This window comes from Notolepis coatsorum, assembly GCF_963971535.1.
Source record: "Notolepis coatsorum genome assembly, chromosome: 18".
NCBI classification, from domain to species: Eukaryota; Metazoa; Chordata; class Actinopteri; order Aulopiformes; family Paralepididae; genus Notolepis; species Notolepis coatsorum.
The window spans coordinates 55,202,983-55,217,297 of record NC_140182.1 but is presented as its reverse complement, the minus strand read 5'-3'; the positions used below and the strand labels follow the sequence as shown (position 1 = coordinate 55,217,297).

Below are 14,315 nucleotides of genomic sequence, written 5' to 3'. Positions count from 1 at the left end.
TTTACCTTAAACAGATCTTTTTCAAGTTCCAAGTTTTAATACTCTTATCAACATGCGAGTCAACAAATGCTTGCTTTGTGCAGCCATTTAACACAAAAGGATGACCCTCATGCATTGCAAATTTGCATCAAATTCAAAACAGAGTGATGCACAAAATAACTTAAAAGAAAATAATAATTTAAAACAATGAATAAAGTGTGCATGAAATAATAGGGGAAAGAAAACGTTAGGAACTTGTTACATTCACACACACAAGGGCTGATTAATCACACACCCCCCTCTCTCCCTCACACACACACTCTCCCAGCTCTTTTTCTTTTTTGCCCCTTCCTCATCTCTCTCACCTCCCTCTCTCTCTATATCTCACACACACACACACACACACACACACACACACACACACACACACACACACACACACACACACACACACACACACACACACACACACACACACTTCAGAAACAAACATAGTATCAATGAGAGCATCAATAATACACCTGAGTGAAGTCTAGTAAAAAAAAAAATTATTATTATTTTTTTTTTAGTTAATCTTGAGTTAAAAAAATTAGTGGCATTAATAGAATCGGGAGTTAACGCGATATTAACGCGATATATTTGACAGCCTTAATAAATATACATTTTAATAATAATAATAATTGTAACTGTAAAATGTGTTGTTTGCTTCACTTCTCAGCTCAGAGCAGGACACGGCAGACTGGCTCAAGGTACGTGCAATCTCACCGTCGCTGTCTTGTTCACAGCATATTATCTATTTTTGTAAGGGTGGAGAGAATACCCATGGCATTGTGATGTTGTACTCGTGGGTCAGAGGGCAGGTCTCGCTGACTTGATGTACGTGTCCTTCAGGCTTTTCAAGCGACCGTTGAGATCTTCCATCAGAAAAACGAGACATTTAAGTCTGCACAGAAAGAGGTGGAGGAAGTTTCGGTAAGTGTTAATAATACGACTCTGTATGAAATACCTCTCTACAATAATACCATGCAAACTCAGTATGAAATACCTCTGTACAATAATACCATGCAAACTCAGTATGAAATACCTTTGTACAATAATATAATTCAATATAATTATTTATTTTAGTTCGTTTTTTCCACACTAAACATTCAAACAGACAGACAGGAGACCAACAAGCAGACATGAAAAGAAAAAACGAAAAATACACAAGTGATTAATAAATAAAACAAAATGCAAACAAGTAAAAAGAAAAAGAAAATCATGAGGGGGGGTTTCACTGCCATCAACAACAAAAGTAATTGTAAAAGATCATGTGTATAATGAGGTACATGAGTCTTATTGTCTGGTTTCTGGCTTTATGAGAGACTAGCTCATGTTCACAAATATTGATTGAACTTTCCTCAGCCATGGAAATAACATATTGGAAGGGGGTCCACTTTATGGAAAGGAAATCCCTAGATTAACTATACTTATGAGTAAAAGCCATAAATCAACCGCTACAAGAGGACAAGCGTTGAAATATTGAAAGTATTATAAAATAACAAGATAGTGGGGAAAATATCACATAGCGTTGAACATAGATCGAATATTGCAGGCCGAAGTATCCTGATACAATGCTGTATCCATATTTCCCCCTATGCCTATAGTAGGGCTGGGAATCACGATATCGCAGAATCACGATATCGAAACATGATACGATATTAACACAATACTAGAATCACAACATTGGTATATATTGCCATTTATTACCTTTTTTCAACTACAAATGATGTCCCCAAAGGAAAATTTTATCTGCAATAAGATAACACTTTCAGTCTCTTCACCTCATTCAAGTCATTTATATTGCAGTAAAATGGTATTGTCAAGCCACATTTCTTTTTAAAGGTATTATTTTGAAATATTTACTTGATATTTTCCCCTGCCCCAACACCTATTGTGCACTCATTCACATAATTTAAGTATATAGTTAGTTACAAAACAATCTTTCTACTATATGACTCTGTGATTGTGTTGAATATGTGTGTGTTTGCCTGCAGACGGCAGAGCTGGGGAAACGTGCCCCAAAGTGGATCCGCGACAATGAGGTGACGATGTGCATGAAGTGCAAAGAGCCTTTCAACGCTCTGACGAGACGGAGACACCACTGCCGCGCCTGTGGCTATGTAAGTGACTAGTGTGTGTGTGGGGGGGGGTCAATGTTCAAGCGTCAATGTAAATTACATTAAATCGACAAGAGAGAAATTTACTGCGAAATTCACCTGAAATGTAGTTGTCGGCCTCAACCAAAACGGTGATTCTGATGCAATTGCAACATTGAATCTATGTCGCTTTGCTATTTGGCGTTTGCTTTTTCTTGTTTGCTTTTGTGTTTAAAGATTTGATGAGTTGATTGATACAGAACATCAGATTAGCCCAGTAGTTTCCAAACTGTGGGTGAACTACAGGGGGGGGGGAGATGGAGGGAGAAAAAAAAACATTGTTCCCTCATAGGGAGATCCAACATTTTTCTGCCTGCGAAAATATATATTATTTTATATTTTGTATCAGCGGTAGAGCCAATATTTATTCAAATTGCATTTTCCACCTGTCAAATGTTTATTTACTTTTTACAACATAAAAAAACAAACGTAGTGGCGAAATAAAGAAATAATAATTTTGTTGCCGCAACTTCCTGTAATCACTTGCCTGGCTTTGATATAACTGATTTTGTGTGATGGCAACCAAGCAACAGTGTTTACAGCTCTTGTGTGCAACACATTGTACTATATTTCTGAAGCCAAAAACAAGACAGTATGATGAGGCACACCTCTCCCTTGGCTTCACATCTACTGAGGTCGGCACGATTAAAAATAAAAGCATGAGCAAGTTTTATCCCAAGGAGGGCCTGACTAAAAAGAATCCAGAACCACTGGATTAGCCTATCGGAGTATTCTATCGGTTACCTTTTAAAACGCAGAGTTGCAAAAAGCATGACCCGTCTTTAAATCTCAAATCTCCTTTTGAATATTCCAATGTCATTCAAGTTGAAACATGATGTCTCAGTGCCGCTGCCTACATCTGTACTACAGACCGCATTGCGTTACATAAATTGAAAGACTAATGGGAAAAACTTCCGGGCCCCCGATCCTCAACAGGTGGTGTGCTGGAAATGCTCGGACAACAAGGTGCCGTTAGAGTACGACGGGAACAAGGTCAACAAGGTCTGTCGAGACTGCTACTCCATCCTGATCGGAGAGGAGAGGGCCGAGGACAAGAAGAAGGGCATTCTGGAGGTGGGACACAGACACGTATGAACACGCACACACACTACAATAAATGCCCACATGCAGTGCCTTTGGAAAGTACTTCAGCCCCCTTCACTTTTTTAGTGGTTTCATATGAAACTAGAGACCGCAAGGAATCCGAAACATACTGGCCATGTCATGGTAGCTCACCGGAAATATACAGAGGTCCTGACTGAATTTGGCCGTTAAAGAACCCAGGACGCCTATTGTAAAGAGTAGGGGGTTCCCCGATGTTCCTGGCCAAATTCCCAATCAGGTCTCTGACATCAAGGCCACCTAATCATCCCTTCCCCTTAATTGGCTGATACCAATCCCTGTCTCCTAAGCCATTCAGCCATTGAGCCTGATGTGATGTGTGCCGGGTGCCAGTGTATGGCAGCCATTGAGCCTGTGTAGCCCAAGGTTGGGTGCTACCAGTGGTGGTGAAGGAGGCAATTTCCACCCTACTTTGTGTTGAGCGATTTGAGTCTGAGAAAAGCACTATATAAATGTAATTTAGTTTATTTTATAGCATCCTCTATATACCATAATTTGGTTAATTTATTTGGCAGTTTTCAAGATCAGAGCAAGAGTGAGGCAATTCCATTTAACTCTCACACATTTAAATCTGATCTAATGGACACTTTTTACACTCTTTTATCTGGAATGAAGTATTTAGGAATCACTTACTCTCACTACTCTTACTAGTTATACTGCTGGCCAGTATGACTTACTACCATACCATACCTGTATCACTGTACACAATAATACTATAACACTGTACATACATCTGATTAGCACTATTTCTCAGTAGTACTCATTTATATATTTTATATACAGTTTAATCACCTGTACATTGCATATTGCTATTGCACTTTACTGTTACATTTGCACTCTGGTTGGATGCCAAACCTATTTTGGTTGTACTGTACTGTGCTGTATAATGACAATACATTTGCTTGGGCCGGTATGACGGTATTACGGTATACCAGGGTATTTCGAAATCCCGTCGTATGATTTTCAATACCGTGACGTCACAGACTGTGCGCCAAATCACAGATTTGTTGCTTTTTTTTTTTTTTTTTTTTATTATTGCAAAACAAAACTTATTAAAAGTCAGTACTCAACACACAATGTATAATGAAACTTTCAGTAAAGGTGGTTAAAATATATGCAAGTACAGAAACAGGATAAAACAAAAATAGTCAATAATAACATTTTAACCGTATACAGTGTATATCCAGCGAAGTTACAATTATATAAATGTTAGTATATAATATACCCCTAATACCTATTTTCTAAAACCCTACACACATATGCTCCAGCTCAAACCCCCCCCTCCCGGACCCCCTCTTGGATAGTACCTCCATTATCCCTCACTCCTAACCAGACACTACCATTATAGGCTAGCTTTTATTCTCTCCACCACTTCTAACCACATTGACATTTTGGATTCATTGAGCCCCAGAATTCTTGCTGTAGATATTTCTTGATATATCACATCGAGATATGTAAGAAACCACACTTTCCGGCACATTTTTTCCGGTTGAAACCAACGTGATGCGATCAGTTTTTTAGCTACTGTGATACCCGATAAAACCAATCTTTTTAGTTGTGGATTCACTGCAAACTCAAAAACATCATTCAATAGCAATACCGCGGGGTGTACAGGTATATTCCAAAATACGAGTATTGATAATTGTTGGGACACATCTTTCCAGAATGCCTTAACTGGTGGGCAGTCCCAATACATGTGCATAAATGTTCCTTCGTCCCCATTTGTACATTGGGAGCATTTGGAGTCTTGTATAAGCCCCATTTTGCACAGCCTTATAGGAGTCAAGTATGTCCTGTGAATATAGTTCAGATTGATTTGTTGATGATCCGGGTTCCTTGATGTAAGTCGGACATTTGCCCAGGCTCCTTGCCAATCAAAGTCATTTTCCAGGTCTGGTATATCCCTCCTCCAGACATTGTCTAGTTGAAGGGTTTCATACGAGGACGTTAGTAATTGATAATAAAAACCTGATACAAAACCTCCCAATGTATCTCTTTCATAGAAAAATTTGTGGTATCTGTGGTGTTCAATTGGTATGAGTAATGGAACACCGTGAGATCTCATACAAAGTCGTAACTGTATGTAAAAAAGCCATGTGGACTCGGTGAGGTTAAACTTTATGCATATTTCGACATAACTACAGAGGCCCTTGTTATTAAAAATATCCCCTAATGAGTGTATGCCTCTCTCTTCCCATATAGGGAATCTTATAGGTCGTTTTCCCATTAAGAGAGCATTGTTATTGAATATGGGAGTGTGATTATGCCATACTTGAGGGTTAGGAAATTTCCTTTGTGTTTCCCGCCATGTCCTGATTGCATGGGTAATTATTGGGCCAAATTCTCGCTCACAATGCTTGATTGAAAGTTTAGTGTATGCTATGTCTTTCACTCTCTGTGGGGCTACTATGTTTTCTTCTAATTTTCTCCAAGATACCAAAGCCTCGGGGTCAAACCATATCTTCTTCAATGGTCTTAATGTGAAGGCATTAAAATATTGTAAAAAATCTGGGACTGCCATGCCACCGTCTGCTTTATTTCTCTGTGCGGTGGATCTTTTTATGCGAGGTGGTTTGTTATTCCAAATAAATTTTTATGTGGAGGTTTGTAATCTTTTCCAGTAGCCCTCTGGAGGAGGTAACGGAAGCATTGAGCTGAAGAAATTGATTCTTGGTAATACATCCATCTTAACTATTGATACCCTTGCCTGTACTGAGTTTTTAAGTTTTGCCCACCTGTCCAGGTCGTCTTTGATTTTGTTCTGTATTTTTGTGTAATTGTGCTTCACCGTTTGTCTTATGGTGGGAAATATTTCCACACCCAAGCATCTGAAATGTTTGACCATGGGTATCGCACCTGGGAGGGTTGTCTCTTTTTTTGCACTGGTGTTAAGAGGAAGAAAAGCCGACTTAGGCCAATTTATTTTAAATCCCGATAAATCACCAAAGTTCTCTATCAACTTGAGTATAAGCGGCAATGTGTTGTTGGGGTTTTGCATGAACAATATTACGTCGTCCGCATATAAACTAATTTTATGATGTGTGCCCTTGATTACTGTTGGTTCTATGTGTTGGGATTGTCTTATAAATTGTGCTAAAGGTTCTAATGATAGATCGAATAGTCCGGGACTAAGAGGGCAACCTTGTCTGGCTGAGCGTGATACCGGAAAGATATCGGAGATGAATGTGCCTGTTGTAATCCTGGCCGATGGGTCCTTGTATAGTACTTTAATCATATCAATGAAACCTTTTCCTAACCCCATCCTTTCCAATACTGCCCATAGAAACGACCATTCCAACCTGTCAAATGCTTTCATAGCATCCAGGGATAGTATCGCCTTAGGTGTGATGTCCTCTTTGTCTGTATCTAGTACGTGCAGTATTCGCCTTATGTTATCATTGATCAGGCGACCTTTTATGAAGCCTGTTTGGTCCGGATGAACTAAAGACGTCATATGCTTTTGCAATCTGATGGCTAATATCTTAGAGTACAGTTTGACATCGGTTCCGAGGAGGCTTAAAGGACGGTAACTACCGCACTCAGTGGGGTCTTTGTCTTTTTTGTGAAGAACTGAAATGAGTGCGGTATTTTGGTGTTCAATGAAGCTTCCCTCTTTGACTGAGTATAAGATCATATTTAGTAATAAGGGTCCAAATATGTCCCAGCAAGAAATGTACATTTCTGATGGGATACCGTCAATTCCCGGAGCTTTGCCGTTTTTCATTCCGGATATGGCCTTCTTGAGTTCTTCTAATGTGATCGGTACTTCTAACTGTTTAGCGTCTTCCTCCGTAAGTTTAGGGAGAGTAATTTGATTAAGATATGTGTCTAATTTGTCTTGATCAAAGGTCGTTTCTGAGTTATATAATTCGGAGTAGAATTCTTTGAATGTATCGTTTATTATTTTGGGTTCTGTTACTAGAGCTTGTTGTTTCCTAATGGCAGTTATATCTGCAAATTTTGCATTAATTCTTAGTCGCATGGCTAATAGGTGACTAGGTTTAGAACCTTGGAAGTACTGCTGTTGTCTTGTGCTGCGTATTTGCAATTCCGATTTTTGTCTGTACATTGCTTTGATCTCTGTCTTTAGAATGTTAACTTGGTTATCTAGTCTAGTAGAGTTGTTGTATTTTAAAGAATTAAAAAGCGTTGAGTAAAGCGTTTCCATTTCAGACAGTTTTGTGTTTTGATTTTTGCGCAATATGGAGGTAAATCTATCCGAGAAATCCTTGATCATATTCTTTACCGACATCCATAATATTCTGGGATCTTGCACCGAGTTAGCATTATCCCGTAGGAATACTGTGAGAGCTTCTTTAATTTGTGTAATGAATTCCTTGTTGTTAAGCAGCATCGAATTAAAACGCCATCTTGGGGCCCGGGCAGATAGTGTACCAAATGTTGCTTTCAGGATTAAGTAGCAGTGATCTGATAGCGCATTGGGTGTCATTTCCACTTCATATTTATCAAATATTCTCGGGGATGCAAAGACGTAATCAATTCTGGATAGTGTGTTGTGTCTCGCCGAACGACAGGAGTACTTGCGGGTCATGGGGTTAAGTGAACGCCATAAATCAGTTACTCCTGTTGATTTCGACCAATCTTTTAATGCTTTAGATGAATTCTTTTGTTCGCTGGAGAAGGAAAGGTAAGTTTTGTCCATCCTTGGGTTCCAAATGGCATTAAAATCCGCACCTATTATATATGAGTACTCGGGATGGTTTAACATTTCTCCTGTTAGTGAAGTGAAGAAACCCACTTCGTACAAATTCGGGGCATATACCGCTGCCAATGCAATTTTCCTGTTATTGTGTATAATCCTAGCTATAGTTATGCGCCCCTCAGCATCCGACCATACCCCTTTCAATTCGATATTTAATTTGCGTCTGACGACTATGGCTACCCCTCTAGTTCTCGTAGCAAAAGAAGAGTGACTAATATTATGGTATATGTTATCCGCTAACGTATTTATGTCTCCCTCTAAAATGTGCGTTTCGCTTAATAGAGCCACGTCCACATGTTCTTTTTTCATCAGTGTGAGCACGCTTTTGCGCTTGTGTTGTTTGTTTATCCCACCGGTGTTCCATACCATTATATTCAAACTAGCCATAGTCTATGCATGTTTTCGTGTAGTTTTTGGTAATGTTTCTGGAGTATGAAGCTACAATAGATGTACATCCAATTAATGAGGTCCCGTTGAGAGCTGAGCTTAAAAACATATATATATACAAATAAAAATCCCCTATTTTCCCCTCACCCAGAAAGTCGAACATGCCTGTGTTCCAAGAACACATCCTCCGCGATTGACTTTCTCCCATGGTCCACCGGATTGCCCAAACTGAGCATTGTAATCCTAATTTTCCTATGCTAATTGCCATAGGATCTAACATTTCCATTCTATTGCAATAGAATGTCGCTTTTGGTCTTGCACCTTCCCTTACTGTAATGAAGTATTGTGATAAATAACATAAAAATAAAAATTAAAAATAAAATAAAAAAAGAGAATAAACCTTTATCGACATATTCCTTTGAACCCTCCACTAACGTGTGGGGGAAAAAAAGGAAAAGATTGTAGAGCAATATTGACACCTTAATGTGAAGAACATTGGAAAAGAATAATGTAAGTTAAAATATATTTAAAAAATATAGAGTAATATTGACACCTTAATGTGAAGAACATTGGAAAAGAACAATGTAAGTTAAAATATATTTAAAAAATATAGAGTAATGAGAAGAAAAAATTAAATAAAATAAAAATCAATGGAAAGATATAGATAAGGAATAAGAGATAAATAATTATCAACGTGGAGAAGCCACTAGAACCGATTTAACTGATTAGATAAGATAGAAAAGCAGCGCCTTTTAGCGCTTCAATGTGCCTTTAATGGAGTGATTACTTAAATTGTTAGAATAACCTTGCTGTGCTCATACGTTTATGTGTGGTTAATTTTTAAAGTATTATTAAGGACTGATTGCACTTCATTTAATTTATTATCTGCTATGTGTATACACACCGAATGTTATTGTTAGAGTTGTATGCTTCGTTGTCATGGTGCCTTATATTCTAGAAGGTTGTAGAATATACTAGTGCCTAGACTTTTTTACTTTCCAGAATGATCTAAGAGATCCAGGGCATTTGAGCGATAAACCCAGAATATTCCAGATAGATCTTTTTGCAATGATATTTATTTGTCTCCTCAGAGACCAGAGACTGAAATTATAATGTATTATGAATCGTATTATACACAGTACACTTTGTTATAGACGACTTGCATATCGTTTGCTACTTTGATGAACACAACAAAGTCATTCCAACACTGGTGGAATGACCTTATTGATGAACACAATAAAGTCATTCCAACACTGGTATATATTGAGAGAGAGGCTTAACCGTTTCCGGCATTTTCGTCATGCTTTGGGTTATTTGCTCCATTTTGATTCAGGAAATCCTCAGCTTCAAAAGGTGTATATGGACCTGACCTGCGGCCGTTATTGCCCAAGAATGATAACAGCGCCGGATATGATAGCCTTGGCTTGTAGCCGGCTTTGTACAGCTTTTGCATCACATCTTTGTATGGTAGACGTCGGATGATGGCCTCTTTGCTCAAATCTTCGTAGATAAATATTGGTTTATCACCATACTTCAGCTTCCCACGTTGGTTGCGAGCATATTTGATGATGTCATCCCTTGTTGTAGTTTTCCGCAGAGTGACAATGATGACTCTCGGCCCGTTGATACTTTGCCCCTGGGAACCGATTCTGTAAACTTGTTCCACTTCTGGCACTTTGTTTGGATCGGTGTTATCCAAAATCGTTGATAACACTTTTGGAAAGTTGGTGTCTTCGCAGTTCACTGCTTCATCAAGCCCCACAATGCGGATGTTATTCCGCCTGTGGTAACGTTGGGTTTCTAGTTGCCTCTCCATCGCTTCTTTTTTAAGATCTTTTATTTCTCTCCGGAGTTCTACTTTCACTTTTTCCATATCTTCTCCCATCTCTGTCATGCTACCTTCGTTCGCCTTGACTGCATGTGTAATTTCTTTCACCGTGTTCTCCACTGTCGTGATTCGCAAGGACTGATCGGCGATCGCTCTCATAACCTGTTCGAATTTAGTATCGATGTGTTCAACGTGTGCTTTGAAAGCTACCATCTGTTCTTTATCAGCGACCATCAGTTCTTTTATCAGGATAGTCAGAGAGTTGAAGTCGGGTGGAGTGGTGGTGTTGAAGTCGAGTGGAGTGGTAGTACTGCTTTCTTCAGTTGGCGGCATATGGTAGATAGATGCAGTGACGTTGGAATCCATAAATCTGGCTGCTCTCGCTTTCACGGAGCTTGATTCTGTACCTTCTGTTATGTTGGTCTCTATTAACTCTCTTTCGGGGACCGTAATCGATGATCCCGGTAAATTGTCCTCTTCCTTCTCCTCCTCGGAGCTTGTCGCCGTCGGCTCAGAACCAGCGACGGTTAGGACGTGTCTTCCTCGTTTTGTTACGTCCTGCGCCGTTGAAGTTGCCGTAGTTATTTTCTCTGTCGCCTTTCTACCTTTAACCATTTTGTCTTTTGATATGGTTAGTAGAGGGTCTTAACAATACATACGATGTGGTCTATTCTCTTTCTTTACTGTCCAAATAATGTTTTTAAACGAAATTAGCGTTGGTGGGAGCGGAGCAATTGCAAAATGCGTGCACTACATGTTGTGCTAAAACCGGAAGTCCTGTTTTTTTGTTGTTGCTTGTAGTGCACAGCACATGCCAGCAGAGGACAGGACAGTCTGTCTTTCCCTCTCTCTGCACAACAAATAAAGACTTATTCTTCTATAGAATGCGGTTATGGACCGGTGGCCGTCCGTTTATTAAGGTCGAATGGACCATGGGTCCACTTCCGGACATTGGATGATTGTGGATTCGGGTATCGTTTTTCTAACGTTTTGAAATGGATTTGTGCATGAATGTGGACCCGGGGACACGTTGTTTCTAACGTTTTGAAAGTACGGATTTGTGCGTGAATGTGGACCCGGGGACACGTTGTTTGGGTAAGTAAGTTATGTTATGGTTAAGCGTATGGAAGATGAACGTACGAGTTATGAATGCCGGGAGTGTATGTTTGGTCAACCGTTCCAGTTCGACTGTGTGTGCGTATTGGCTTCGGTGATTCACTACAGGGGTTTAGCGGCTTAAGCTGGGTTTTGATGATCAGTTAATCAATGCAGATAACATTTTGTGCGTCTGTATGTGTAGTTGTGTACTACTGTCGTGAGTTTGTGAGTCACATTGGTCTAATTTCAGCCTCCGTCATACGTTATTTGTTCCGTATGACTCGTTTCATATCTGTGTGTCTCGAATGTGCGTCTCGAAAGTCATACCGTCATTATACCCATACCGGGGTGTGATGTGACTCAGCAAGGTTTGACGGTATGAAAATAATTATACCGCCCAAGCCTGTGAATCGAATCGAATCGAATCGAATCGAATCAACATCATATTTCCTATCACTAAGATTTGTTGGCCTTAATGGCGAGAGGGCTCGCTCTACCATGGGAGGGGCTCTTGTGTTGAGAAATATACCGGCAACTAAGTCTACTGTACCCCCGCTAGAAATATGAGTTATAACCGGTCCTCTCTAACGTTAGACTCTCGGCTATTTCTGACCGCTATTTCTGACCGAAATAGTCTACCTTTCTTTTTTATAATGGCAGATTCTTATTCACAGGTATTTTGTCCCGTTTTGATATGCTGTAAAGTATTGGAAAAAAATAATAGATATATGGTGAATATGGCGGTTTATCAGTTTTTTTTCAATAAAAACTGACGTGGTATCAAACAAACACTAATTTAAGTGGTTAAAATTCGAAAATATGTGTAATTTCTTACAGATATCTTGAGAATAGGCTATGAATGTTAAACATGGGTAAAAAAATGTTTTAAAAATAGTAAACAGTTAAAATTATATGGCTTTAAACATGATGTATCATTTCATCTCTTAAGCCCAGTGAGCTCCACCATTGCTAGGGATGCACTAACTGCTCCCGATGAGCAGGTCGGCACCATGCATGGTTACCTCCGTTGTCGTGTCAGTGTGAATTAGGGATGTTCGATATTGGCTTTTTTACCGATACCGATATACCGATATTGTCCAACTCTTAATTTCCGATACCGATATCAACCGATACCGATATATGCAGGGTCCCCCCCCCCCCCCCCCCCCCCAAAAAACAGAATAATTTGAGGTAATTAACATTACATATCTCTTGTTGTGGAATTAACACAACATTATGCATACTTTTGACAATAAATAAAAACAGAATTTGTTCTTACTTGCTTGCCTGGGTAAATAAAGGTTAAATAAATGTAAAAAAAATAAAATACAAAAAATATTTAAACCGATACCGATAATTTCCGATATCACATTTTAATGCCAATATCGGTAGGCCGATAATATCGGACATCCCTAGTGTGAATGTGTATAAATATTACATATTTGCATAATACTGTATATAAATGCACCATTTACCATTGTCTCTATGGGGTTGAACAGAAATATTGAAAATGAATGCTCACTTATAACATTGCCTCCATTCCTCTTAAATGTCCGCAATTTGGTGGGGGGGGGGGGGGGGGGGGGGGGGGGGGCTTGACCCTAACCCTAACCCAACTACACATCTTGGACCAACACTGCTCCGCTAACACATTCCTCCTCCTTCTCCGCAGACCGAGGCGGCCCAGTTATCCGGCAGCAGCATCATGTGTGGCTTCCTGCAGTACTGTGAGAAGAACAAACCATGGCAGAAAGTGTGGTGTGTCATCCCAGAAAAGGAGAGCATAGTGCTCTACCTCTACGGAGCTCCGCTGGTAAGAGTCCGGACTGAGGGGAGTCCAGGGGAGCTGATTAATTGATTGAAAACTTTATTAACAGATTGCAGAATGGGTACAATACAGTACAGCTCAATACACACAATTGTTATATATATATTAAGGCTGTCAATGTTAACGCGATATTAACGCGTTAACTCCCGATTCTATTAATGCCACTAATTTTTTTAACTAAAAATTTTTTTTTTATTTTTTTTTTATTTTTACTAGACTTCACTCGGGTGTATTATTGATGCTCTCGTTGATACTATGTTTGTTTCTGAAGTGTGTGTGTGTGTGTGTGTGTGTGTGTGCGTGCGTGTGTGTGTGTGTGTGTGTGTGTGTGTGTGTGTGTGTGTGTGTGTGTGTGTGTGTGTGTGTGTGTGTGTGTGTGTGTGTGTGTGTGAGATATAGAGAGAGAGGGGGGTGAGAGAGATGAGGAAGGGGCAAGAGAGAAAGAGAGCTGGGAGAGTGTGTGTGTGAGGGAGAGAGGGGGGTGTGTGATTAATCAGCCCTTGTGTGTGTGAATGTAACAAGTTCCTAACGTTTTCTTTCCCCTATTATTTCATGCACACTTTATTCATTGTTTTAAATTATTATTTTCTTTTAAGTTATTTTGTGCATCACTCGGTTTTGAATTTGATGCAAATTTGCAATGCATGAGGGTCATCCTTTTGTGTTAAAAGGCTGCATAAAGCAAGCATTTGTTGACTCGCATGTTGATAAGAGTATTAAAACTTGGAACTTGAAAAAGATCTGTTTAAGGTAAAAAAAATAAAAAAAATAAAAATGCGATTAATTTGCGATTAATCGCGAGTTAACTATGGACAATCATGCGATTAATCGAGTTAAATATTTTAATCGTTTGACAGCACTAATATATATACATACGAGGGGGAGGAAACTGTACATTAGGAGGGGGTGGGTGGGTGGGAGGGGGTGTTTGTACAATTTTACAGGGGCCATACAGATATATATCATGACATTTATGACAATACATGACATACAGGTATACGGTACTGTTACATTTGTGACATACAAGATATGCAAATATACAGTACTGTTAACCAGAGACCCTAACAGACAATATATACATACGAGGGGGAGGAAACTGTACATTAGGAGGACGTGGGAGGGGGGGTTTGGACATTTACAGGGGCCAGTTTC

General features: G+C 39.4%; 1 protein-coding gene across 4 annotated transcripts in view; it reads left to right on the top strand.

The window, feature by feature from the left end:
• LOC311245628 (FYVE, RhoGEF and PH domain-containing protein 4-like) overlaps nucleotides 1–14,315 on the top strand; it is a 281,410-nt gene that overhangs the window by 256,661 nt on the left and 10,434 nt on the right. For all 4 annotated transcript variants that reach the window (XM_084335538.1, XM_084335541.1, XM_084335539.1 and 1 more), the window contains exons 13-17: nucleotides 698–728; nucleotides 871–951; nucleotides 2,016–2,141; nucleotides 3,114–3,251; nucleotides 13,008–13,148. In XM_084335538.1, coding sequence (XP_084191664.1) covers nucleotides 698–728; nucleotides 871–951; nucleotides 2,016–2,141; nucleotides 3,114–3,251; nucleotides 13,008–13,148 — 517 coding nt within the window. The remainder of the gene's footprint in view (nucleotides 1–697; nucleotides 729–870; nucleotides 952–2,015; nucleotides 2,142–3,113; nucleotides 3,252–13,007; nucleotides 13,149–14,315) is intronic.